The 22,749-nt window shown below is 58.1% G+C and overlaps 1 protein-coding gene and 1 pseudogene across 5 annotated transcripts; both read right to left on the reverse strand.

The window, feature by feature from the left end:
• Nucleotides 1-3,377: 3,377 nt before the first annotated feature.
• LOC105729924 (uncharacterized) lies at nucleotides 3,378-5,830 on the reverse strand (annotated as a pseudogene).
• Nucleotides 3,378-16,104, reverse strand: MAFK (MAF bZIP transcription factor K). Of its 5 annotated transcripts, none has more exons than XM_021668817.2 (3): nucleotides 16,074-16,104; nucleotides 7,125-7,204; nucleotides 3,378-6,400 (listed from the first exon to the last, which is right to left on the reverse strand). In XM_021668817.2, the coding sequence occupies exons 2-3, from the start codon at nucleotides 7,158-7,160 to the stop codon at nucleotides 5,966-5,968; spliced, it is 471 nt and encodes a 156-aa protein (XP_021524492.2). In that variant the 5' UTR covers nucleotides 7,161-7,204; nucleotides 16,074-16,104; the 3' UTR covers nucleotides 3,378-5,965. The 5 variants fall into 5 exon arrangements, with proteins under 5 accessions (XP_021524492.2, XP_021524491.2, XP_064222695.1 ...); XM_021668816.2 differs by lacking the exon at nucleotides 16,074-16,104 and adding an exon at nucleotides 15,773-15,966; XM_064366625.1 differs by lacking the exon at nucleotides 16,074-16,104 and adding an exon at nucleotides 13,589-15,154.
• Nucleotides 16,105-22,749: the final 6,645 nt, after the last annotated feature.

Genomic DNA, 22,749 nt, shown 5'->3' on the forward strand with positions numbered 1-22,749 from the left:
GCCCAGCCCTGACACAGCAGCTCCGGGTGCTGCAAGCTGGCAGGGTCCACACAGGCTGGCCAGGGCTGGGCCTCCTCAGAGCCTGCTGCAGCCATTGTGGGCACGTGGAGAAGGGCCCACGTGACTCCACATGCCAGCCACAGGGAGCCCTGGCCAGCGCCCACCAGGTGTGCCTGGGATGGTTCACAGAACTACCAGGTGCCTGTGAGGCTGGCCAGTGCCACAGGGCTGTGAGAATCGCTCTTACTTATATTTAAACACCTTAGATTTTCTACTGAGTCTTGGCTTCTATTCCTGCAGGGCCTGTAGCCTTGGGAGCAGGCAGCAGTGGGGGTCACAGGAGGCCGACTGCTCAGAGTCTGCACGTGGGAAAGGGGGTCCCACCCATCTGGGGTGGACAGCCTCGCTGCCCAGGGCAGTGCAGGACAGAGGTCAGGCTGTGAGATCACAGCTGCTGCCTTTCTCCTGGGAGCTTCTGCTTCCTCCAGAATGGGCCTCATGCCAGCCCCATCCGCAGTGGGGGTAGAGGCCACAAGGGCAGAGCCGTGAGCATCTGGGGCACAGTGGGGCTCCTGCCTGGGTGCCTGCCTCCTCCCCTTCTCTTCTTCCTCCACGTGTCAGGCACGGCCCTGGGTTTGAGAAGCCAAGCCTCAGACACATGCCCTGCCCTCAGGAAGCCGGAGGCACCCAAGTGGCCTTGGAAATCCCAGCGGCAAGAACAACTGCCACCCAGGGACCGAAGGGGCTTCTGGGAGGACACATGGCTGGACCAGGATGAGGGGTGTCTGTCACTGTATGGGCACTCCCCCAGGCCCAGGGCCCATAAGGGAGAGAGCAATGACCCAGCCTGCAGGTAGCAGTCAGCTCTGTGTGTCTGGGGCCCAAAGCACAGGTTGGGTGGGGGCTGGGGCAGGGGCAGCAGAAGTGGGCAGAGCCTGGGAGGGGGGCTTAGGCAGTGGGTGTGGAGAGCCAGGGAACAGTAGGCACAGCAGACAGGAAGGCTCAGTGGGCACCACCCAGGAACCGCAGCTCCCACCCACACTGCCCCCACCCATGGCCACCAGGAACAGTGGGAAATGTGTCTCAGGTCTCTGAGGGACTTGGCAGGGTGGCAACAGACCAGTGGTGCCGGGGCTAGAGAGGATCCACTCCCAGACTCTTGTTTTCTAGGCTGGGGACGTGGGGACTCAAGGCCAGTGGGTCTGCAGGGCCCAGCTGGGCTGCCTGATGAGAGGCCGAGCTCGTCCCTGGCTAGAAAGACCCCCACCCGCTTTACTGGACCTCTGCAGGGGGAGGCCCACCAGGCGGCCACCGTCTCTCACCCCATCAGCAGGTGGGAGCATGGTGATCCCCAGGTAACTGCTGCCAAGGGGCAGTTTCTGGAGGCTGGGGACACTGGCTGAACCCTGGGCCTGCTCTGCCCTTGCCCCGGGGAAGGTCACCCCTTTAGGGCTTGAGTTGCCCAAATCTCATGTTTGGAGGGTGCGTGGCCGAGGGCTCCCCTTCTGGAGACCCAGATGCCGCATGGGCTCCGGGCGGCAGAGGCTGAGGGCCAGGGACTGGGCTCCTATGCCAGCAGCACCTCAGAAGACTGTGCCAGGAAACTGACACTCAGTGCTCACACCAGCCAGGACGGCAACCGAGCTCAGAGAGGGTAGCAAGTTGCCTGAGGTCACAGAGCAGCGACTTGGACACCAGTGAGCCAGCTCTGCAGAGGCCGTCTCTCCACCCTGTTCCTGCCCCTCACAGATGCCTCTCCCCTGCAGACGAGGCTGCTTCTGCTGCTTTCCAACACAGCTCGAAGGAAAGCCCTCAGGGCTAAACCCACTCTGCGTGGATGAAGGCAGTGTGAGGTGGTCCAGGACAGGCTCGCCCACCTTGGGAGGGAGCATGGGCACATGCAAGGAGGGGAGGGCAGAGAACAGCGTGGTTCCAGTGTCATCATCACTGCTGAAAAAGGGGTTCCCCAGTTGACAGGCCCCAACAGAGGAGCGGGCATCGAGGCAGGCAGGAGCCACGTGTCTTAGCTGGGTGCTCCCGCCAAGCTCTCTAGCCCCTCCTAGCCTCAGTGTCCTCATCTGGAGATGGTCCAGCTGAGAATCCTCAGCGATCCGCGAGAAAGGCTGGAAGCCCTGGGGTCCCGGCCTGGCCTGGGTGCAGGCTGCGTGGCCGTGCGGGGTGGTGTCTCCTTTCACAGCTTCCCCATCTGTCCTCCCCCAGGAGGAGCAGGCTGGGCCCAGAGCCACAGGGTGGGCCACAGGGAGGTTGGATTTAGCTGGGGAAAGTGCCATCCCTGCCACTGCTAGTGACAAGCTCAGGCTGCCGTAACCCCAGCAGATTAGACCCTCACTGCACCATGCGCCGGCTACTGCATTCACCTCCGTGCCCAACTCACAGGAAGCAAGGCTGGGTTAGGGGGACTGGCCCCAGGCCACATGGATGCTGAGAGCTGAGATTTTGACGGGGCGCAGTGGCTCACGCCTGGAATTTCAGCACTTGAGGAGGCCAAGGTGGGCGTACTGCTTGAGCCTAGAAGTCTGAGACCAGCCTGGGCAACATGGTAAAACATCATCTCTACAAAAAAATACAAAAATTAGCTGGGCATGGCAGTGCATGCCAGTGGTCCCAGCTACTTAGGAGGCTGAGATGGGAGGACTGCTTGAGCCCAGGAGGTTGAGGCTGCAGTGAGCCGTGATCATCCCACTACACACTCCAGCCTGGGTGACAGAGCGAGATCCTATCTCAAAAAAAATTGAGTTGGGATTTCACCCAGTGTGGTCCAGCACTGGAGGGTGTTCTGACCCCAGTCGGCTCAGCCCCAAAAATGGGGACGGGTAGGCAGGGGCTGCTCTCCCCGGAAGGTCAGGCAGGACAGGGACAGCATCTGGGCGGGCCCTTGACTTTTCCGAGGAGTCCACAGGCTTCCGGCCGCTGTGCACGGGGCTTTGCTCTCTGCTTCCGGACAGACTCTGTCTGGCTCAGAACTTCCTGCAGGCTCCACTGAGAGTCCAGCAAAGCTGGGTGAGGGGTCTCCGGGGAAGGGGGACGCTGATCGCCGCGCTGCTTTCTGCTCCTTCACTGGAAGAGAGAGGCTGCCTGGACAGGAGGCTCCGGGTGGAGCAGACAGAGATGCTCAGGACTGCAGCTTAACCCTCAGAGACCAGGCCCAGGATGTGGCCACCTGACCGGCACCTCCCCTGTGGCTGTCCCAGCGTCACAGTCAGGGGCTGGCAGTCTGAGAAACCCACTTACACGTGGTACCCACATCCTGACCCTGACCCTCCCTGGTGAGGGACAGGTGGGGTCTCCTGGGATGGGGGAGTGGTTCTTGGCCCAAGAAAGCCCCAGCTGAAAGCACCAACTACACGACGCAAGGGTCTGAAACCAGAAAATTCTTTATTGCAAAGGTACAAAAGCGGTCACAGCAGCAGGACGCATGGCAATAAATTAGGTGGTGGCTGCAGGGATGGGGCAGGGCGGCGGCGGCCAGACACGGGCCCACATGTGATCTGTTCTCAATAATTTATATCATGATAAAAAGCAACACAAAAATAAATATTGAAATGGAACTGCCCAGTAGCACAGAGGCCAGGGTGAGGCGGTGTGGAGGCGGGGGCAGGAGTCCCCACGCCTGGGAAACGTGAAGACCTGGATCTCTTTGGGAAGCCGGAGGCACGGAGACAGAAAACAAACCCACTCGACAAAGAGGCCTTTGTCTTTTAAATAAAAAAATCCATATATTAAATCATGACAATGAAATTTCAACAATCTGGAAGGAAAAGCAGAGCACGCCGTCCTTCCCTGGCCCGGCCCTGGATGGTGACGGGCTCCGTCCACCCTGGGGGCCGGGGGCGTGGAGTCCCCTCTCTGGCAAAGCACCGCAGGCCAAGGGCAGGTAGACGCCCACGGCCCACAAGAGGTGAATCCCAAGAACCTCAAGACGGGACAGAACCGGCCACCCGCTGTGGCCTGTCCTGTGGGGCCCAGTGGCCTGGTGTGGTCCGTGGGAAGACAGAGGAGGACGGCAGGCGGCCTGGGGCTCCCAACTCCCACCGTGCCCGCGCCCGCGCCCGCAGCTCTGCTGATAGATTTACAGTATCAAACTGGAAAACAAAGATTGTTACGAAAAATCTGTAGATAAACTGTGAATATAATTTTATATCTCTATATATTTTCTGTTTCTCTCTTTAAATATCCCCCTGGTCCTTATGATATCCAATATGGATTACCTACCACGGCCACGGGGACAACAGCTGTTTGGGAACGTGCAGCCCTTTGCTCTGTTGGGACCCGGTGGCCCTGGCCGGCCTGCAGATTCCCGCTCACTTCTAACAGTAGATGCAGAACCAAGTCGCAGCCCTGGGGCTGCCTGTCCTGCGACCTCCCAGTGTGGCTGGCACTAGCCGGGGCTCTGCAGCTGATGGGGGGTGTTACCAGGTGGGCAGGGGCCACTGAGAGGGAGTCAGGGCCCCAGGCACCAGCTTGCATGTCCTACGTGGCAGCCCCAGATGGGGGCTCGCATCTGCCAGCTCCCCCAGGCAGGGGCTCTGCGATCCCCCGGCTCCCGCCGTGGAGGCCCCAGTCACAGGAGGGACCCTCAAGCGGCTCTCCAGGAAAGGAAGCCCAAGGTGGAATGCCAACCCCGCTGGTGCCCCGGTGCTCTGGGAAGGAGGAGCAGGCGAAGGCTCCGGATGAGGACTGAGTGCTGAGGGCCTGTAGCCCATGGCTGTGCTCCTGGGGGTCTGCACGCGGGAACCACATCCATGAGGCTCTCCTGGCCTGGTGCCTGCCACCACCCAGCCCACTGTGCCCTCCGGAGCACCAGGCTCACTCCCAAGCTCCTCTACAACCGAGCCGCGTCCTGGTCCTGCCCCTGAAGGCTCTCCACCCGCTCTCGCACACAGCTCCTGCCTACTCCGCCACTCCACAAGACTTCCTCCCTCCCACCTCCACGTCCACATCCACCAACATCCCCCAGGCTGCACCCCCTCCTTAGGTCCCCAAAAGACCTCCTCATTCCCCCTGCACTGACCACAGCTGGTGAGAAGCAGCTCCAGGACACAGATCCTGAGTCCTGCTCACTGTCACCTGATGGGATGCGCCTTCCTGTCTCCACCAAGATCTGACAGCCTGCGGGTTCCGTGTCTGGGCGGCCAGCTCCCGTGGGCAGGGGGCTTCTGCGCTATGCGATCTCCTCCGATCACCAGAGCACAGAGGAGACCTCACAACATATGAGCCAGTCTCTGCCATGTGTGCCCACAGGCCCTCCCTTGGTGAACGCCAGCAAGCTGCCCCCCTCAGCCCCAGTGCTGTGATGCCAGGTGTGCCTGCACACACCCGTGTGCACACACAGACATGCCACCCCACGCAGGCGGCTTCCCACACTGTGCCCACTCCCGCAGGCCCCTGCTAAGGCAGAAGCAGGTCACAGCCACTCCAACAGGACAGCTGGAAGGACGGACGCACCATCCACGCCCCTCCGCAGGGGCTGTGGAATTGGTCAGGGCAGCAAGGGGCCCCCGCACCAGCTGGAGGGCTGTGGCAGGACAGGTGTTGATAGCTGTTCACGGCAGGAGTGGAAGACGAGCCGCACGCTGACCCAGCCACAGGGGCCTGACTTCTGGGGCCGTGTCTCCTGGCAGCCCCTGCAGGGGACAGCGGAACTTCCCGAAGGCCTTTCCGTCGATCCAACCCGACTCCCACGGGCACAAGACACCAATTCCCACACACGGACACATCCTGCAGGGAGCCGGGGGCAGGCGTGAGTGGGTGCGTGTGCGTGCATGTGGACCGGCGGGCTCACCGGAGCCCACTCCTCACCCTGCACCATAGTTTCATCCCGGCTTGAGCTGCCTGCACCTGAGGGGCCTGCTCTTGGACTTGGATGTTGAAAGTGCGTCCCAGTGACAGGCTTGAGGGGTGTGACCCTGCTCGCCTGCCCGCCGCCCCCTGCCTCTGGCAGGCACTATGAGGCGGCCGAGAAGGGTACGGAGGTGGAGGAGAGCTCGGCGGACTTGACGATGGTGATGACACTGGTGGTGGCCACCTTGGAGGGTGCCACGGGCCCGCGGGCCACGGTGCGTGCGAAGGTCTGCAGTGCCTCGTACTTGGAGCGCAGCGCATCCAGCTCCAGCCGCATGCTGCTGTTCTCACGCGCCAGCTTCTCCACCTCCTGCTGCAGCTCCACGCGCTGCCGCTCCAGCTCCTCCTTCTGCGTCACCCGCTTGATGCGGCAGCTGGCCGCGTAGCCACGGTTCTTGAGCGTGCGCCGCCGCTGCTTCAGACGGGTCACCTCTTCCTTGGTGAGGCCCCGCAGGTGCTGGTTCAGCTCCCGCACTGACATGGACACCAGCTCATCGTCACTGAGCACCGGGGCGTTCTCGCCCACCTCCTTCTTGACCTGTGGGGCCACAGTGCAGGGTCAGTGGCAGGAGAACGCAGGGTGCCCGCCTGGGACCAGCACCGGCATGGTCAGGGACCCAGTGGTACCCCTGCATGCCCGCACGCTCTCGGGGCTGGCCTTCAGACCGCAAGACGCCATGCACGCAGGCAGCCCACATGTTGGCTGTGGCCCCATGGGACCCTTTCTGAATGGGAAAAGCCAGCGGTGACACTGGTCACTCCTGGTTACTGACAGCCTCAGAGCCCGCAAGGACCCAGAGCACATACGTTCTGCTACTGGGACTGAGCTGGTTCACAGGCATGCGCTGTTGCAGAGGCGGGAAGCGCCGGGCACAGATGGGCTCAGGCCCTGGGAGCTGGAGCATCCCATTCACCAGAGGCCACGCTGCCCACACCTGGAGTGGGAGGATGAGGCCACACTGCTCACACCTGGAGCGGGGGGATTAGCTCATGCAGTAGTGCCCAGTGGGGATACAGCCCTGTCGGGTAGGCATCAGACCCTACCAAGCCCACAGCCTGGGAGTCATCTCCTGGGGCCATAGTCCCCGATCCTGACCCCACCTCTCCTGTGAACATCCCCCAGACATAGCACCCCACCTCTTCCTGACAACAGAGAGGCCTCCATCACAGGCTCAGGACAGTCCTGGGAAGCCAGGGTGTCAAGCTGGGGGGCCTTTCCCACGCCTGTGTTTGAGATGGGGCCTGCCTGGAGCCAGCCTTACCTTTAATGCCTTGTTCGGTTTGGGATTAGTCGTCATAACCTGGGCACAGTCACCAGGACAGAGCTCTCTGGAACTCGTAGCTGGAAAACACAGGCAAGCAGAGAAGCCAGCACAGGTCAGGGCCGGAGGTGCAGGATGGGGCGGCCGCCTCCCATGCAGGGACCTCCTCAGCCTGGGATGGATGATCACAGCACCCTGAAAACAAGACGGGGCACCATCCCGGCCCATCCTGAGGGGCTCCCCAGGGCATCCTGGCCCAGCTTCTGTCTCTGCCCAGGGTTCCAGGAGGTGGCCTGGCCACACCTTACGCTCTAGCACAGTCCGAAGAGTGGCTGGGACCCCCACCCCAGAGCCTAATAACCACATGCAGCCCCCTGCTGCCCTGTGGGCCTGGGCCATGGCCACCGGCGCTGTGGGGTGGCCAGCAGGTGCCAGCAGTGGCTGCTTCCTGCTCTGACTCTCCCTGAGGTCAGACAAGACGTCTGCACCTGCGCGACACAAAGTGCTCCATCCCGAAGACCAAAGTGACCACTGGCAAAACCTCCCTCTCCCAAGACGGCTGTGCTGGCCCCAAGGCCCCGCTGGACAGCGACCCTACCCTGGCAAAGACTCCAGTGCTCCGGATGCAGCCTGGATCCCTGAGAAGGGGCCTCTGGGGAGCCCCTGCCATCGCCAGTTTCCCCCAAGGTGGGACTGGGTGAGGCCCCAGCCGCCTTCCCACTCCACCCTCCCCGCAGGCCACGGGTCACCTACCACGGCCCCAGCCGCTGTGGCTGTGACATCACCACCTCCACCTAAGCTGCCCCCGAGTGAGGACCCTGCAGCCCAAGGGGATGTAGGGCCGCTGAGGGGCAGCGGGTCAGGCACCGCAGTCAGAGACCTGGGAGGTGGGGAGCCACCGCCTTGCCGAGCGTTAGACTGTCTGGCGGGAGCCGTCCCCGTCGCCGCCCCCGCCGTCCTCACGTCTGCATTGTGTCACACATTCTAATCATTCATGAAAAACCCAGCCAAAGCATCCCCGGCATGATCCCTCCGATAGTTGCCATGGCGACCTTGGGACTGAGCCAGCCCTCATGGTCGTCATGGAAACCGAGAAGCCCAAAAAATGATCCTAACTTCAGGTCAGGCTGCACAGACATCACGAGGCTGGCAGGCAGTAAACAAACTCATTCGTACCCCGCAGCTGGGACAGGCGGGCGGAGGGTGTGGGGCTGCTTGTAGGACAAGGGTTCACAGCACCCACTCCCACACCCCAAATACCAGACACAGGTTACCGCAGAAGGAACATGAGAGTGGCACATGGTGGTGAGCGGTGTCCTTGGGCAACACCTCCACTGGACATGGGCACTGTGGGGGGGGGTGATCCCATCCTGCCCTCCCTGCTAGCCCAGGACCCCCCACCCTGTGCCAGGGACCCCTTGGGCCCAAATCGCTCCACCTTCCAGCCCTGCCTCCGACTGGGGTCCCACCCCTGCAGCCCACCCACCCTACAACCAGAGGACTGCACAGGCGAGACGGTCCCACACCAGGCTGCGGAGCCCGCCGCCCTTGCCAAGGCCAGCTGCTCTCAGGACACTGACGTAGACGGCACAGGACGACACCAGCCGGTCCTGGAGAAGGCCAGGTGGGCTCCGGGCTCCTCTGCACCCGCCCTGGGGCAAGTTTGACAGTGGAGAAGCTGGGGCTCGGCTGCCTCAGCCACCGTGGGGACCTGTAGATGCCTGCGGCTGGGAGCACCATGAGAAACTTTTCCATGTCAGAGGGAGGGGCCGCGGGCACCGCTTCCAGCTCTGCTGTGAGCACGTCAGTGCACAGGCCGGCCACAACATAGCTATGTGGTGAGTCACCAGATGTTTACAGAGCCTCGCGCATTCCCACACACCCCGGCCTCCCACCCAGCAAGGACCCGCTCCCAGGCCCCCGGGCCCCCTGCCCGCCGTAGCAGCACAGCTGGGCAGAAAAGGAAGGTCCCAGGGACAGGGCCGTCTGGCCAGACCCACGGTGACGTGCAGGGCTCGGCTGGGTACCCGGGGCAGAGTTCAGCGTGGAGATCCTTCCACTAAGGAGAGGCTTCCCGGGACGCCTGTGATGTCACGGAGGCGAACAGGAGCCGGTGGCGACCCCAGGAGGGGCAGTTGACGACTTCTACAAGGTCAAGGTCGCCAAGGCTGCTAGAGCACAGCTTCGCTCCCCTCATGTCCCCAGTGCTTTAGGGCACACCTGCACTGGGCCCCTCCGAGGAACTAGAGACCTGGGGGAGGCAGGGGTCCCGGGCAGCCTCGACGCTGTACTCACAAGCTCGCCCCGCACTTCCTTGGGCAGGTCACAACTCTGCTCTGCCGAGGAAGCCTGGACAAGCCACAAGCCTCTGTAGCCAACCCCCGAGAGGCGACACAGAAGGGACGGGCCAGCCAAGTGTCGAAGCTTCTCTCAAGAACCCAGCATGGATGGGATGCTCTGGTGCCTACCTCTCCACACCACACACAAGATAAATCCAAGTAGCATTAACCTAAAGTTGCCTTAAACATCAGAGGCAAGGAAATCGACAGCTTGTTTTTGGGAGGAGATTCAGAGAAGAGTTTTGCATGCACAAAAAAGTTTCTAAAGCAACTCATCTAAAAATGATGACTGCCATAAAAAGGGGTTTTGTGAACCGTTCAACCTCACACAGCCTCAAGGTCTGCCAGAGCACACGTAGAAAGGGCTCCCTCCACAGGGCCAGAGACGCAGCCTTAGGGTATCATGCCAGGGGAAGAGCGTGCCTGGGGTCCCAAAGACACCCGCGACACCGGCTTCCCGCTACCTGGGGCCCAAGGCAGGGGCTACTGCATCAGCACCTGGGCAGCGGTGCAGCCAAGCTCCTCCCCAGCACCCCCAAGGAGCGAGGCCCTGGCATTCTGTCTTACGACTATCAGCTAACAAAACGCCAGCACTGCCACACATGCCCCTGATGCCCCTGAGCTCCTCTGGGTTTCCGTAGAGTCACCCGAGAAGCGCAGTGGTCAGCGCCACAGCTGGGGGCCTGGGTAGGCGGGTCTGAGTTTCTGCTATGGGGTCCTAACCGCTGACCTAGGTAAAGGGTGCAGCGATCACCCCCGCTCACCCTCAACCCCCGTCCCTGGCAGCAAAGTTCTCCGGCACCACCTATAACCTGGAACACCTTTTATGTGACTGGTTTTCTGATGGAAGAGGAAGGGCTTTCAACGCAAAGCCAGACAACTCAACGTGACGTACATCTAAACAAAGCTAAGCGGGGGAAATCATTTTCTCTAAAGGAAAAGGAGGCTGGGCACAGTGGCTCACGCCTATAATCTCAGCACTTTGAGAAGACGAGGTGGGTGGATCACGGGGTCAAAAGTTCAAGACCAGCCTGGCCATGGTGAAACCTTGTCTCTACTAAAAATACAAACACTAGCCAGGCACAGTGGCAGGTGCCTGTAATCCCAGCTACTGAGGAGACTGAGGCAGGAGAACCGCCTGAACCTGGGGAGGTGGAGGTTGCAGTGAGCTGAGATCGTGCTATTGCACTCCAGCCTGGATGACAGGGTGAGACTCTGTCTCAAAAAATAAATAAATAAAAAATAAAGGAAAAGGAACCGCCAGCAGCCTCAGACAGAGGTGACTCCTACGGCTGCAGCTGGGAATAAGTGATGGAGCCGGGACGCTTCCATTCAGGATCCAGACCGAGGGTCTGGGCTCCATAAAGCGCAGGGCAGGGCAGCTCCGCCAAGGAGGAACCTTGTAGAGGATGAGGATCTGGAGCCCAGGCCTCCGGCAGGCAGGGCAGGCAGCCCAGGGTCAGCCATCCAGAACTGCCCTCTCAGGAGCAGGTGAGTCCAGGCAGCCACCTCAGCAACCGGAGAGTCATGTTTTACCTTTTGATTTTCACTTTAGAGACAAGCTCTCGCTCTGTCACCCAGGCTGGAGTGCAGCGGTGCGATTATGGCCCACTGCAGGCCTCCTGGGCTCAAGCAATCCTCCTGCTTCAGCCTCCCGAGCAGCTGGAACTACAGGTGGGCACCACTACACCCAGAGAATTTTAAATTTTTTTCTAGAGGCAGGGTCTCACCATGCTGCCTAGGCTGGTCTCAAGCTCCTGGGCTCAAGTGATCCTCCCGCCTCAGCCTCCCAAAGTGTTGGGATTACAGGCGTGAGCCACCATGCCCAGCCATTTTTAACTTTTTAAATCCCAGCAAATATTCACTGGTCACCCATGGGTCCGACCCCGCTCAGTGAGGGGTTGACAGCCCTGACATCTCTTGGTGTGCTGGCACAAGCTGAGAAGGACCACCTTTGGGGTCCACGAGGGAACACTTTATCCATGAAGTTGGGACTGGGCACGGTGGTCCTTGCCTGGAATCTCAACACCTCTGGAGGCCGAATGCTTGAGCCCAGTAGTTTTAGACTAGCCTGGGCAACATAGCAAGGCCCTGTCTCTATAGACAAAGAAAAAATTTTTTTTTAATAGCCGGGTGTGATGGCTATTTTTAATAGCTGGGACACGCCTATGGTCCCAGCTACTCGGGAGGCTGAGGTGAGAGGTTTGCTTGAGCCGGGAAGCCAAGGTTGCAGTGAGCTGTGATTGCACCACCACACTCCAGCAGCTTGAGTGACAGAGTAAGATGCTGTCTCTTAATAAAAAAAAAAAAAAGAGAGAGAGAGAGAACAAAGTGAGTAGGGCAGGTGAGGGCTGGATGACCCCTCTGAACAGTCCCGGGCGAGGATGCCCATGGAGACAGGGATTTCAAAGCTTCAGGGCTCTGATTCTTCCCGGATGACAGGATGCCACCGCTCACTCTCTGAGGCCAGCACAGGGGCTCTGGATGGGTCACCTGCTCTTTCCCAAGGAGTGAATGATAACGGAGACTCCATGCTCCATCCCCTCAGCTGCCCAGCCAGTCTGACCGAGACAGAGTGGCCCTTCCTCTTCCATTATCTACCGGTCTAGAAGGATGTGGGATGCAGGAGAGGGAGGAGGGGCCGGAGGCAGCCCAGGAACGGAGGATGAGCGTCCTGTGCGAGAGGCTCGGGTTCATCCAGAGGCACATCAGCAGCTGCACTCCCACCCTCCCTCACCCGTGACTCCCACGACAGGTGCAATCCACAAAACCAGAGGCCACCCAGGGCGTGCCAGCCTCTACCGGGAGCCTTTCAGCAAGAGATCCCAAGGCAGGCACCCCCCACAGTGGACCACAAGGGTAGGTGGGGTCACTGTGGTGCTGGTACCCAGTGGGCGCCTGTCAAACAGGTATCAACCGACTAACTGCAGCCCTGGCTGGTCCCAGAGACCAGCCAGACACCCATCCTACTGAGGATGAGGTCCTAGACTGCGAGGGCCCCCACGGTCCAGCCGTTCTGGACACAGCCCCCCTCAGCATGCGGGAGGCACCCCGCTTGTGGGGCACCCCTAGCCCGGCCCACACCAGCCTGCAGCCTGGCCCTAGCTGGCCGCCCTCTAGCAAGCCACAACTGTCAGCCCAGTTTGGAGGACGTCTGGTCACCTTGCATTTGCAGTCCGAGGAAGCTGTGTCATCCCGCTACATCCAGAGGTGACTCAGGCAGCTGCAGCAGCAGAGAGCAAACTGCAGAACACACCGCACCCGCTCCAGTCCCCACCCTGGCTCCCATACCCTCCTCCTGTCCTCAGCCTCTGCTCCCCATCAGCATCCTGTTCTTCCCCAACCGCCCTGGGGCTTTACCCAGCTCCTCCAGCCTCCAAGTACAACCAGGGGCATTCCAGGGGGCCCAGACACCCCCCCAGCCCCCAACTGCATCATTCAGTGGTGTGGCCCCAACCCTCTCTCCTTTCCTTGTCCACTCACAGACCTGGCTTGATCCCAGTCCCCAAGCATTGCCTGCCCGAACCCATAGCACCTGCCCTGGCTTGGGCCTCCAACTTCTCTTAACTGGACCACAGCTTTGGCCAAATGGGATGCCCTCACCCTGATCCTGGTGCCCCACACACAGCAACACAGGCTTGGGGTTCCTCCCGAACCCCAACTCCCCCACCCCAATGCCGTGGCAGGTTTCTGATCCCCCCATCATCTGCACTGAGCACGTGGTTCCTGCCCACCCTCAAGCCCTGCTTCTTCCAGAAACATTCTCCATTTGCCTCTCATGTAGGCAAACACCCTCTACCAAGGCCTGGTTCTAGATCCTTCTGGGGACAGGGGGCCTCCCCACAGCATGGTGAGCTCCTTACAAGCAGGGAGCATGTCTTTCCTACACCCTACATGACCCCCACTGCATGAGATGAGCCAGCCCCACACGGGAGGGCAGGGAGAGGGCAGCCTCCACCCCAATACCTTCCCCAACGCGCCTGACGCACAGCGTGGAGAAGCAGGCAGGCTCTAGACCAGACCCCACCGGCCCTGGGGCCAGGCCAGCAGATGTCACAGCCTGGGTTTCCTCATCTAGAGTGGCCGATCAGGGCGGGGCGTGTGGCCATTCAGGTTCATGTGTACCTGCTCTAAACTCCGATTTTAAGACGACACTCCCAGTTTCCTGAAACTGCAAGAAAGCGGAAACATGACGAGTCTGTGACTTATAAAAAGCAAAAATAAATAGCAGGGGAAAGCATCTTCCATTCTCGGAGGGCAGGGAGGGTGGGGACGGAGCGGTGAGTCACTGTTTACTGTGGAGAGGCAGCCACACGGAGCGTTCTCCCAGCTGGCCAGATTTCCATTTCCCGTGTGGACTGGACCCGAAACCCAGAAAGTCCACTCCAGAAACCTTTAGACTCAGAAACAGCTGGGACAGGAACAGGCACAACTTCTTCTCGGTCTGGGTGGTAAACAGCTTTGCCAGAGACTGTAAACAAACGCCATAGCCATCGGTGAGCCCCGTGGGTCAAAGCACGCGCCTTGTAGACAGAGTGGCCCAAAACAGCAGCACAGAAAGGCTGGCGCCCCGAGAGCCCCGACCCTCGGTAAACTCTGGCTCCCCCCATTTACTGGCACCTGGGGAGTCAACAACACTGCAGGGAACCAGCCCCTCTAAGCTCTGGCTGAGTTCAAGGCTAAAAGGCAGGAGAAGCCTGGTTTGTGTTTTTGCTTGAATAAATGTCTTATTTTGGAATAATGAGAGGTCTAGTTTTAAAAGTAGACTCTCTCTACCAAGGTCAAACTCACACATTCCTGCTGGGTTACCTAAGGAGGGGAGACAGTCTCATAAATGGTGCTAATGCCCAAATAGGGTGCAGGTGTATCCCAGCCACCTGCACAGCCCACCCACACTCTCCAGACCCCACCCACAGCTCTTTTAACGCTCCAAGTCCCTGAAGGTGCTGGGCTTGGAGAAGCTGCACCATGCACCCCCCTCTGTCTTGGAGATCCCCTTACAACACACGCTGAAACCTCAACACCAGTCAAGAGACCTAGAAGCCCACCCTGGAGAATCAGAGCAGCGAGAAGGGCTGTGCCGGAGCCCAACCAGATATCCCTATCCCACACAGATATCCCCAACCCACGGTGTCCGGCAGGGGTTGGGGGGTTTGAGTCTCAGGATCTTCCTGAGGCCAGGCACCTGGCCAGAGAGCGGCTGGCTGCCTGTGGGTCACTTGGTGAATGAATGGTGAGTGGATCTGATTTCTGCCTCGGCTACAAAAGCCGCGTTAAGAAGCAAGCAACAGCATGCTCAGGGGCACAGGACCGGGGAGAGGCACACGGGAGGCCCTGAGAACACACCGGGCGTGAGCAGGAGAACGCAGCACAGCGCAGGTCCACTGCTGTGCCCCAGGCAGACCCAGGTCAAGGGCCAAGGCCAGGCCGGGTCCTGGCTTTCTGGGTTCCTCGGTGGCACCTCCTCCCACCCCCTAGGATCTAGAGGCTGTGGAGACACGGAGACGGAGACACACACACACACACACACACACACACACAGTCACAGACACACAGTTTCCTGAACTTGACAGAGGCACAGAAGAACCCATGCAGTGGGAGCTGGAAGAGGCCTGAGCCCCTGCCCCACACGTGGGCAAAAGGATCCGCGCCTTGGGGCCACTGTCACCTGCCCCTTCCCGCCTCCCGCAAGGCCTTCCTTCCCGCACCCCCCCCGCAGGTGGGCAGCTGAGAGCTACACCAGTCCCAGGACCCCGCCTCTGGGGAGACTCGGTTACCCCCAGCCCGTCCCCGGGCGCGCGTGGGTCCTGCCATTGGGCCGGAGCGCCGCCAGTCACGAGGAGGAAGCGCGGGGGACAGGCCAAGGAGCACGCGGAAGCCACGCTGGGGCGGAAGCCGCGGGGAATCCACGCGCCCGCGCCCGCGCCCTCCCCGCGCCGCCCGCACGTGGCGCCCGCCCCGCCCCCCGCAGGTGTGAAGGCGCGGGCCCGGTGCGCGCCCCCGCCCCACGGGGACCCCAGTTCCCCTATGTCTGGTGTCCACGCCCCAGGGCCCCGGGCACAGCAAGCATGGCCCGGGAGGCACGCTCTGGGGAGGGAGCCTCGCGTTCCGGCGCCGGGCCCGGGGAAGCCCCCTCGGCCTGCGGGGCGGGACCCACCTGGGCAGGTGCGCGGGCCGCCCCGTGGGCCGCATGGGAGTCTCGGGCCCTACGCACCCGGCTCCGCCACCCCCGGACGGCTGTGACTCAGCGGCCAGGAGGCCCGGCCCCGCGCTCCCGCCCGGCTGCCCGGCCGCCCCGCCGCCCCTCACCTGGCGTCGCGCGGGTGGCGCGGGCGCGCGGCGGCTCCTCGCGGGCACGCGCTGTCCTCGCGCCGACGCTCACTCTCGCGCTCCCCTCGGCCGCCGCCGCCTGGCGCTCGGGCTCAGACTTCGCGAAGAACAACAAGTCCCCCCCCGCCGCCCGCCGCCACCGCGCCCGCCCGCCCGGCTCCCCAGCATCTGACACCGCTTCCGGGATCTGCGACGCGCGCGTCATGCCGCCCCGCCCGCGACCACGCCCCCGGCCACGCCCTCCTCTCCCGCCAGAGGGGGCCGCTGGCCCAGTGTGCACCTGCAATCCCCGCTCTTTGAGAGGCCCAGCGGGAGGATCACTGGAGGCAGGGAGTTCAAGACCAGCCTGGGCAACATAGCGAAACCTCCCTTTCCCTATTCTCCGTCTCTACAAACAAAAAAATTTAAGGCCAGCTGGGCACGGTGGCTCAAGCCTGTAATCCCAGCACTTTGGGAGGCCAAACCAAGAGGATCGCTTGAGTTCAAGAGCTCCAGACCAGCCTAGGCAACATCATGAGACTCCATCTCTACAAAAAATGACAGAAATTAGTCGGGTGTGGTGGTATGTGCCTGTAGCCCCAGTAACTCAGGAAGCTGAGGCAGGAAGATGGCTTGAACCTGGAAGGTGGAGGCTGCAGTGAGCCATGATTTTGCCACTGCACTCTAGCCTGGGTGACATGGTGAGATCCTGTCTCAAAAAACAAAACAAGCAAACCAGTAATGTAAAAATGGGGATGAGTACCGGGCGCGGTGGCTCATGCCTGTAATTCCAGCACTTTGGGATGCCGAGGCGGGCAGATCACGAGGTCAAGAGATCGAGACCATCCTGGCCAACATGGTGAAATCCCATCTCTATTAAATATACAAAAATTAGCTGGGCGTGGTGGCACGCGCCTGTAGTCCCAGCTACTCGGGAGGCTGAGGCAGGAGTATTGCTTGAACCCAGGAGGTGGAGGTTGCGGTGAGCCCAGATCGCACCTCTGCACTCCAGCCTGGCGCCTGGCAACAGAGCGAGACTGTCTCAAAAAAAAAAAAAAAAAGGGATGAGCGGCTACAGACCACAGCCTCTGTGGGTGGGCCCAGCCCCCTTCTAAAGCCCCAGCTGGTGGTTGCCGAGGAGCACAGCAAGAGTGCCCAGGATGGGATCAGAGCACCACTGGCCGGAGGAGTCCTGTGAGGGATCCTCAGGTGGGGCTGGCCCCTGGGGAAGCTGCCTCTGCTTCTTGCCCCAGGGGAAGGACAGGCTGGAGAGGACACCCATCTGGAGTCCCTTGGAGGGGAGGGCGAGTCCCTTGCCATGCTTCTGGGTCCCTAAGCCCCACCCTCCTCTGAGTGCTGCAGGAAGAGTCTCAGGCCTGGGCGACCGAGGGTCTCCCAGGGCGCCCGCCGCATCTGCCCACTTCAGGTACTGGGAAGCCTGTTTTCTCGGCTCAGGTAGGACTCAGGAGCAAGAGCAGGGAAGTCTTCCGGTGTCATCCTTGCCACCACGTGGCTGGGGATTTAGGCAGCAGCCCAGTGGCCTCTTGCTGTAGAGTGAGGGAGAGGCTTCCTGGGCCATCTCTTACCCCCACATGCCAGTCCTGCACTGACCGCCTGGGAGACCCCTCTTTGCGGAGGCCCACGTGGCCTTCTGGGGCAGCCAGCCACAGTGACGCCTGCAACCTGACTGAAGCAACAGCTGCCAAGAAACAATTCAACAACGGCAGTAGCAACAATGTCCCACACCCCCAGGATGTTTGCAGAAAGACATCCCCGGGATGGGAAAGGTACTTCCCTTGTCCCGGCCCACATACTGCACTCGGGGTCCTCCAATGCCTCAGGAGCCTCCTGAGAAGCTGTGGGGGTCTCCAGGGGACTCTACGTTTCTCATGGTGTTGTTCCTCTAACTCAACTGCATTCTTTCCATACTAAGCTTTTGTTACTAATTGCACACTTTTATTATTATCTTTTTAATTTTATTTATTTATTTATTTTTGAGATGGAGTCTTGCTCTGTTGTTCAGGCTGGAGTGCAGTGGTGCCATCTCGGCTCACAGCAGCCTCTGCCTCCTGGGTTCAAGTGATTCTCCTGCCTCAGCCTCCCGAGTAGCTAGGATCACAGGCACCCACCACCATACCCGGCTAATTTCTGTATTTTTAATACAGACGGGATTTCACCATGTTGGCCAGGCTGGTCTCGAACTCCTGACCTCAAATGATGCACCCACCTCAGCCTCCCAAAGTACTGGGATTACAGGCATGTGCCACCACACCAGCTGATTTGTGTATTTTTAGTAGAGACGGGGTTTCACCACGTTGGCCAGACTGGTCTTGAACTCCTGACCTTAGGTGATCCGCCTGCCTCAGCCTCCCAAAGTGCTGGGGTTACAGGTGTGAGCCACCGCACCCAGCATAATTTTTTAAATTTTGATTTATTTATTTGTTTGTTTTGTGCCCAGACTGGAGTGCAGTGGTACAATCACAGTTCACTGCAGCCTCTACCTCCCAGGCTCAAGTGATCTTCCCATCTCAGCCTCCTAAGTAGCTGGGTTCATGGACTGGTGCTACCACATCCAGCTAATTTTCTTTGTTTTTTGTAGAGAGGGAGTCTCATTCTGTTGCCCAGGCTGGTCCTGAACTCCTGGGCTCAAGAGATCCTCCCACCTCGTCCTCTCAAAGTTTTGGGATTACACGCATGAGCCACTGTGCCCAGTCAAAGTTTATTTTTTACTGTGATAAAATATACATCACATAGAATTTACCATTTTGGTCATTTTTTTTTTAGTTTCAACAATAGAATTGAACGATTTTTTTTCTAACTTAAAAAATATATATTTTTTCAGAAATAGGGTCTTGCTATGTTGACTAGGCTGGTCTTGAACCCCTGGCCTCAAGCAATCCTCCTGCCTCAGCCTCCCAAAGTGCTAGGATCACAGGTGTGATTAGGTTGGGCACGGTGGCCACCACACTAGGCCAACATAACCATTTTTAAGTGTACAGTTTGGTGGCATTAAGTACATTCACGTTGCTGTTTAAACATCATCACCATCTGTCTCTGTAAGTTTTTCATCATTTAGTGGTACCTTTTGTGGAAAAAAAAAAAAAAAAAAGGTTAAGTTCTGGCCAGGTGTGGTGGCTCACGCCTATAATCTCAGCACTTTGGGAGGCCAAGGCAGGCAAATCACCTGAGGTCGGGAGTTTGAAACCAGCCTGACCAACATGGAGAAATCCCATCTCTACTAAAAATACAAAATTTGCTAGGCGTGGTGGCTCAAGCCTGTAATTCCAGCTACTCGGGAGGCTGAAGCAGGAGAATCACTTGAACCTGGGAGGTGGAGGCTGTGGTGAGCCAAGATCACGCCATTGGACTCCAGCCTAGGCAACAAGAGCAAAACTCCATCTCAAAAAAAAAAAAAGAAAAAAAGTTAAGTTCTGGATCCATTTAAAATATATACTGCCATATGTTGTAGATAACTGTGGACCCAACTTTTCCTTTTTCTAAATAATTATTAAGGTGTCCCAATATCATTTATTAAAAAGTCCATGCTCACAATGCTGTATTAAGCCCATTTTAGCGGTGAAGAAACTAAGACTCAGAGAAGTGAAATGAAGAGACACCCCCCAGATCCCCCACCCCTGACCCCACCCTGCAAAAGATTGTGCCTAGTGGGAGCTGCCTTCTCAATTTCTGCCTGATTCTACCCTCTCATTCCTGTTTTCAAGGAGCTGATGAGAATAGAGACTGGCTGGGTGTGGTGGCTCACACCTGCAATCCCGGCACTTTGGGAGGCGGAGGCAAGTGGATCACTTGAGCTCAGGAGTTCGAGACCAGCCTGGCCAACATGGTGAAACCCCATCTCTACTAAAAATACAGAAAATTAGCAGGGCATGGTGGTGCGTGCCTATGGTCCCATGATGGCACCCTTGTCCTCCAGCCTGGGTGACAGTGAGACTCTCTAAAAACAAAAACAATTTCTTAAAAGAAATCATTAAACAGCCGGGCACGGTGGCTCACGCCTGTAATCCCAGCACTTTGGGAGGCCGAGGCAGTTGGATCACGAGGTCAAGAGATAGAGACCATCCTGGTCAACAAGGTGAAACCCCGTCTCTACTAAAAATACAAAAATTAGCTGGGCATGGTGGCGTGCGCCTGTAGTCCCAGCTACTCGGGAGGCTGAGGCAGGAGAATTGCTTGAACCCAGGAGGCAGAGGTTGTGGTGAGCCAAGGTTGCGCCATTGCACTCCAGCCTGGGTAACAAGAGCGAAACTCCGTCTCAAAAAAAAAAAAAATCCTCGCAAGCAATGTCGCAACACAAAGCACACACTAGGAAAAATACAACCCAGATCTACCAGGGGCAGGGCTCCTAAACATGTGTGAAAGAAAACAACCAATGAAAGAAGGCAAAGCACATGAATGAACAGATCATCCACAGAACAAACACATGAGAAGGTGTTCATCATCAGAGAAATGCACATCAGAGAATGGCATTGCAGCTCTGCTTCTCATCCACGGGAATCGCCAGATCAGACCACGTGCCCCAGTGGCACAGCTCAGGGAAGGTGCCCTCGGACACACTGCTGGTAGCGATGCAAGGCAGCGGAGCCCCAGGGCAGCGGTCTGGCCACACTGTCTATGGGACCATGGCCCCGATTTGTGCCAGAATCTAGAAAGCTGACTACTTCGTTCTCCTTCTCCTCCTCCTCCTTCTTCCTCTTCCTTCTCTTCCTCTTTTTCTTCTTTCTCCTCCTCCTTCTCCTTCTTCTTCTCCGCCTCCTCCTTATTCCTCCTGTTCTTCTTCCTCCTCTTCCTCCTCCTCCCCCTCTTCATTCTTCTTCCTGTTCCTCTTCCTCCTTTTTCTTCTTTCTCCTCCTCCTCATTCTTCTTTTTTCTTTCTCTTCCTCCTTCTTCTTCTCCATCTTCATTTTCCTTCTTCTTCTTTCTCCTCCCCTCCCCCATCCTCCCCCTCTTCCTCCTCCTTTTCCTTTAACTCCTCCTTCCTCTCCCCCTTCCCCTTTCTCCCTCCTCCTCCTTCTTCTCCTCCTCCTCCCCTCCCCCTCATCCTCCCCCTCATCCTCTCCTCTTTTTCCTTTAACTCCTCATCCCCCTCCCCTTCCCCTTCCCCTCTTCTCCTTCTTCTTCTTCTCCTCCCCCTCCTCCTTCTCCTTCTTCTTCTTCTTCTTCCTCTTCTTCTCTTCTGCTCAGGCTGGAGTACGGTGGTGCAATCCTAGCTCACTGCAGTCTTGAACCTCCAGGCTCAAGTGATCCTCTCACCTCAGCCACCTGAGTCGCTGGGGCCACAGGTGCGTGCCACCACATCCAGCTAATTTATATATATTTTTTTATAGAGATGGGGTCTCGCTATGTTGCCCAGACTGGTCTTGAACTCCTGGGCTCAAACAGTCCTCCCACCTTGGCCTCCCAAAGTGCTGGGATTATAGGTGTGAGCTACAGCACTCAGAAATCCCAATTCTAAAATCTGTGCCATGGATCCACTTGTTCGCGTGTGAAAGGGACGTGTGCAAGGATCACCATGGTGACATCGACGGTCATTGTGGCCCACTGAAAACAGCCAACTTGTCATTGTTGAGGGACTAGCTGAGTCACTTGGCACAGCCACACGGTGGAGTGCTATGCAGCCATGAAGAAGAAAGCAGAAGACCTCTGCATGCTGAGTCAGAAGGAATTCCGGGGTACACTGTGAATGAAAAAGCAAAATGCAGAACCGGTGTATAATATGCTACCTTGTGTGGGTGGGAGACTCCGTGGGAGACCCCACAGTGCTGAGCAAGGGTCTGAAGCCTCGGCCTGTTCCCATATGAATACAGAACTAGAAAAGAATTATAGTTACGTAGTTATTCCTATGTATCACGAATAATCATATAGTTATTCATATGTAATCACAGGAATACATATATTCAATATAATTTTTACTAATGATTATCTGGTTATGAAGCTGAGGTGACAATGTGAACAAAGTGACCCTAAGGCAAGATGCTCTAAGCCCTCTGTCACTCCCGCATAAGGGCTGCTGGAGGGTGCCTCGGCTGACTGGGAAAGCGCCTGACGTTTAGGCAGCTAGAGAAGGAGATGTCCAAGACGTCTGAGCTGTCTCCTTCCTTGGGGAAGTGAGGAGAAAACTCCGCTCCTCCAAGTTCTTGTGGTAAGGCCTGACAGTTGTCAGGGAGATCCGCAGACATCCGGGGCTTAACTGTCTCTATGTGATGCTTCGCTTCAGTGGTCACCTTCCATGTCACTTTCATGTTCCGCTTCTGCACCTGGTCCTTCCTTTTCTTAAAAGACAAAATCAGTAACATAGATCTTAATGTCTTTGTTCTTTGTTGACAAATATGAAAAAGTGCTGACGCATTAGGTTTTCTGCTCGCCTCAGCTACTTGAAAGACCTGGGCCCCTATCTCCAAGACACACACATGAGTTACCTGACCCTTCACTGACCACCATTATCTCACCCTACCTTCCCCACCCCCTGCTTTGTACTCAATAAAAGTCAGAGTGTCCAGGCACTTGGGGTCACTGCCGGACTTTGAGCTTTGGTTGGCAGTGGAGCCCTGGGCCCAAACTCTGTCTTCTCCTTCTCAGTGTCTTGTGTCTTTTATTCCCACAGTTTCTTGTCTCTGCACCAGTAGAGAGGGACTCATGGGACCCTGTAGGGCTGGACCCTACAACCTTGAGTGCAAGGAAGGGCAGGAGAGAAAAACGTAGAATCATGTTTGCACCACTACAAGGAGGACTGGAAGGATAAACCAGAAGCTAATAGACACCAGATGTGGTGGCTCATGCCTGTAATCCCAGCACTTTGGGAGGCCAAGGCAGGAGGATCGCTTGAGGCTAGGAGTTCAAGACCAGACTAGACAACGTGGCAAGACCCTATATCTACCAAAAATTTTAAAATTAGTCAGGCATAGTGGCACGTGCTGGTAGTCCTAGCTGCTTGGGAGTCTGAGGTGTGAGAATCGCCT

This window comes from Aotus nancymaae, unplaced genomic scaffold (genome assembly GCF_030222135.1).
Source record: "Aotus nancymaae isolate 86718 unplaced genomic scaffold, 86718_ANA_hifiasm-v0.15.2.pri h1tg000064l_1, whole genome shotgun sequence".
Lineage (NCBI taxonomy): Eukaryota > Metazoa > Chordata > Mammalia > Primates > Aotidae > Aotus > Aotus nancymaae.

Excerpts from the sequence above, each read along its gene's own strand:
- MAFK (XM_012470905.3), bottom strand. The coding sequence starts at position 7,523 with ATGGCCCAGGCCCACAGGGCAGCAGGGGGCTGCATGTGGTTATTAGGC. Across the intron at positions 6,401-7,124 it reads AACCGAACAAGGCATTAAAG|GTCAAGAAGGAGGTGGGCGA; the intron begins GTAAGGCTGGCT and ends GTGGCCCCACAG.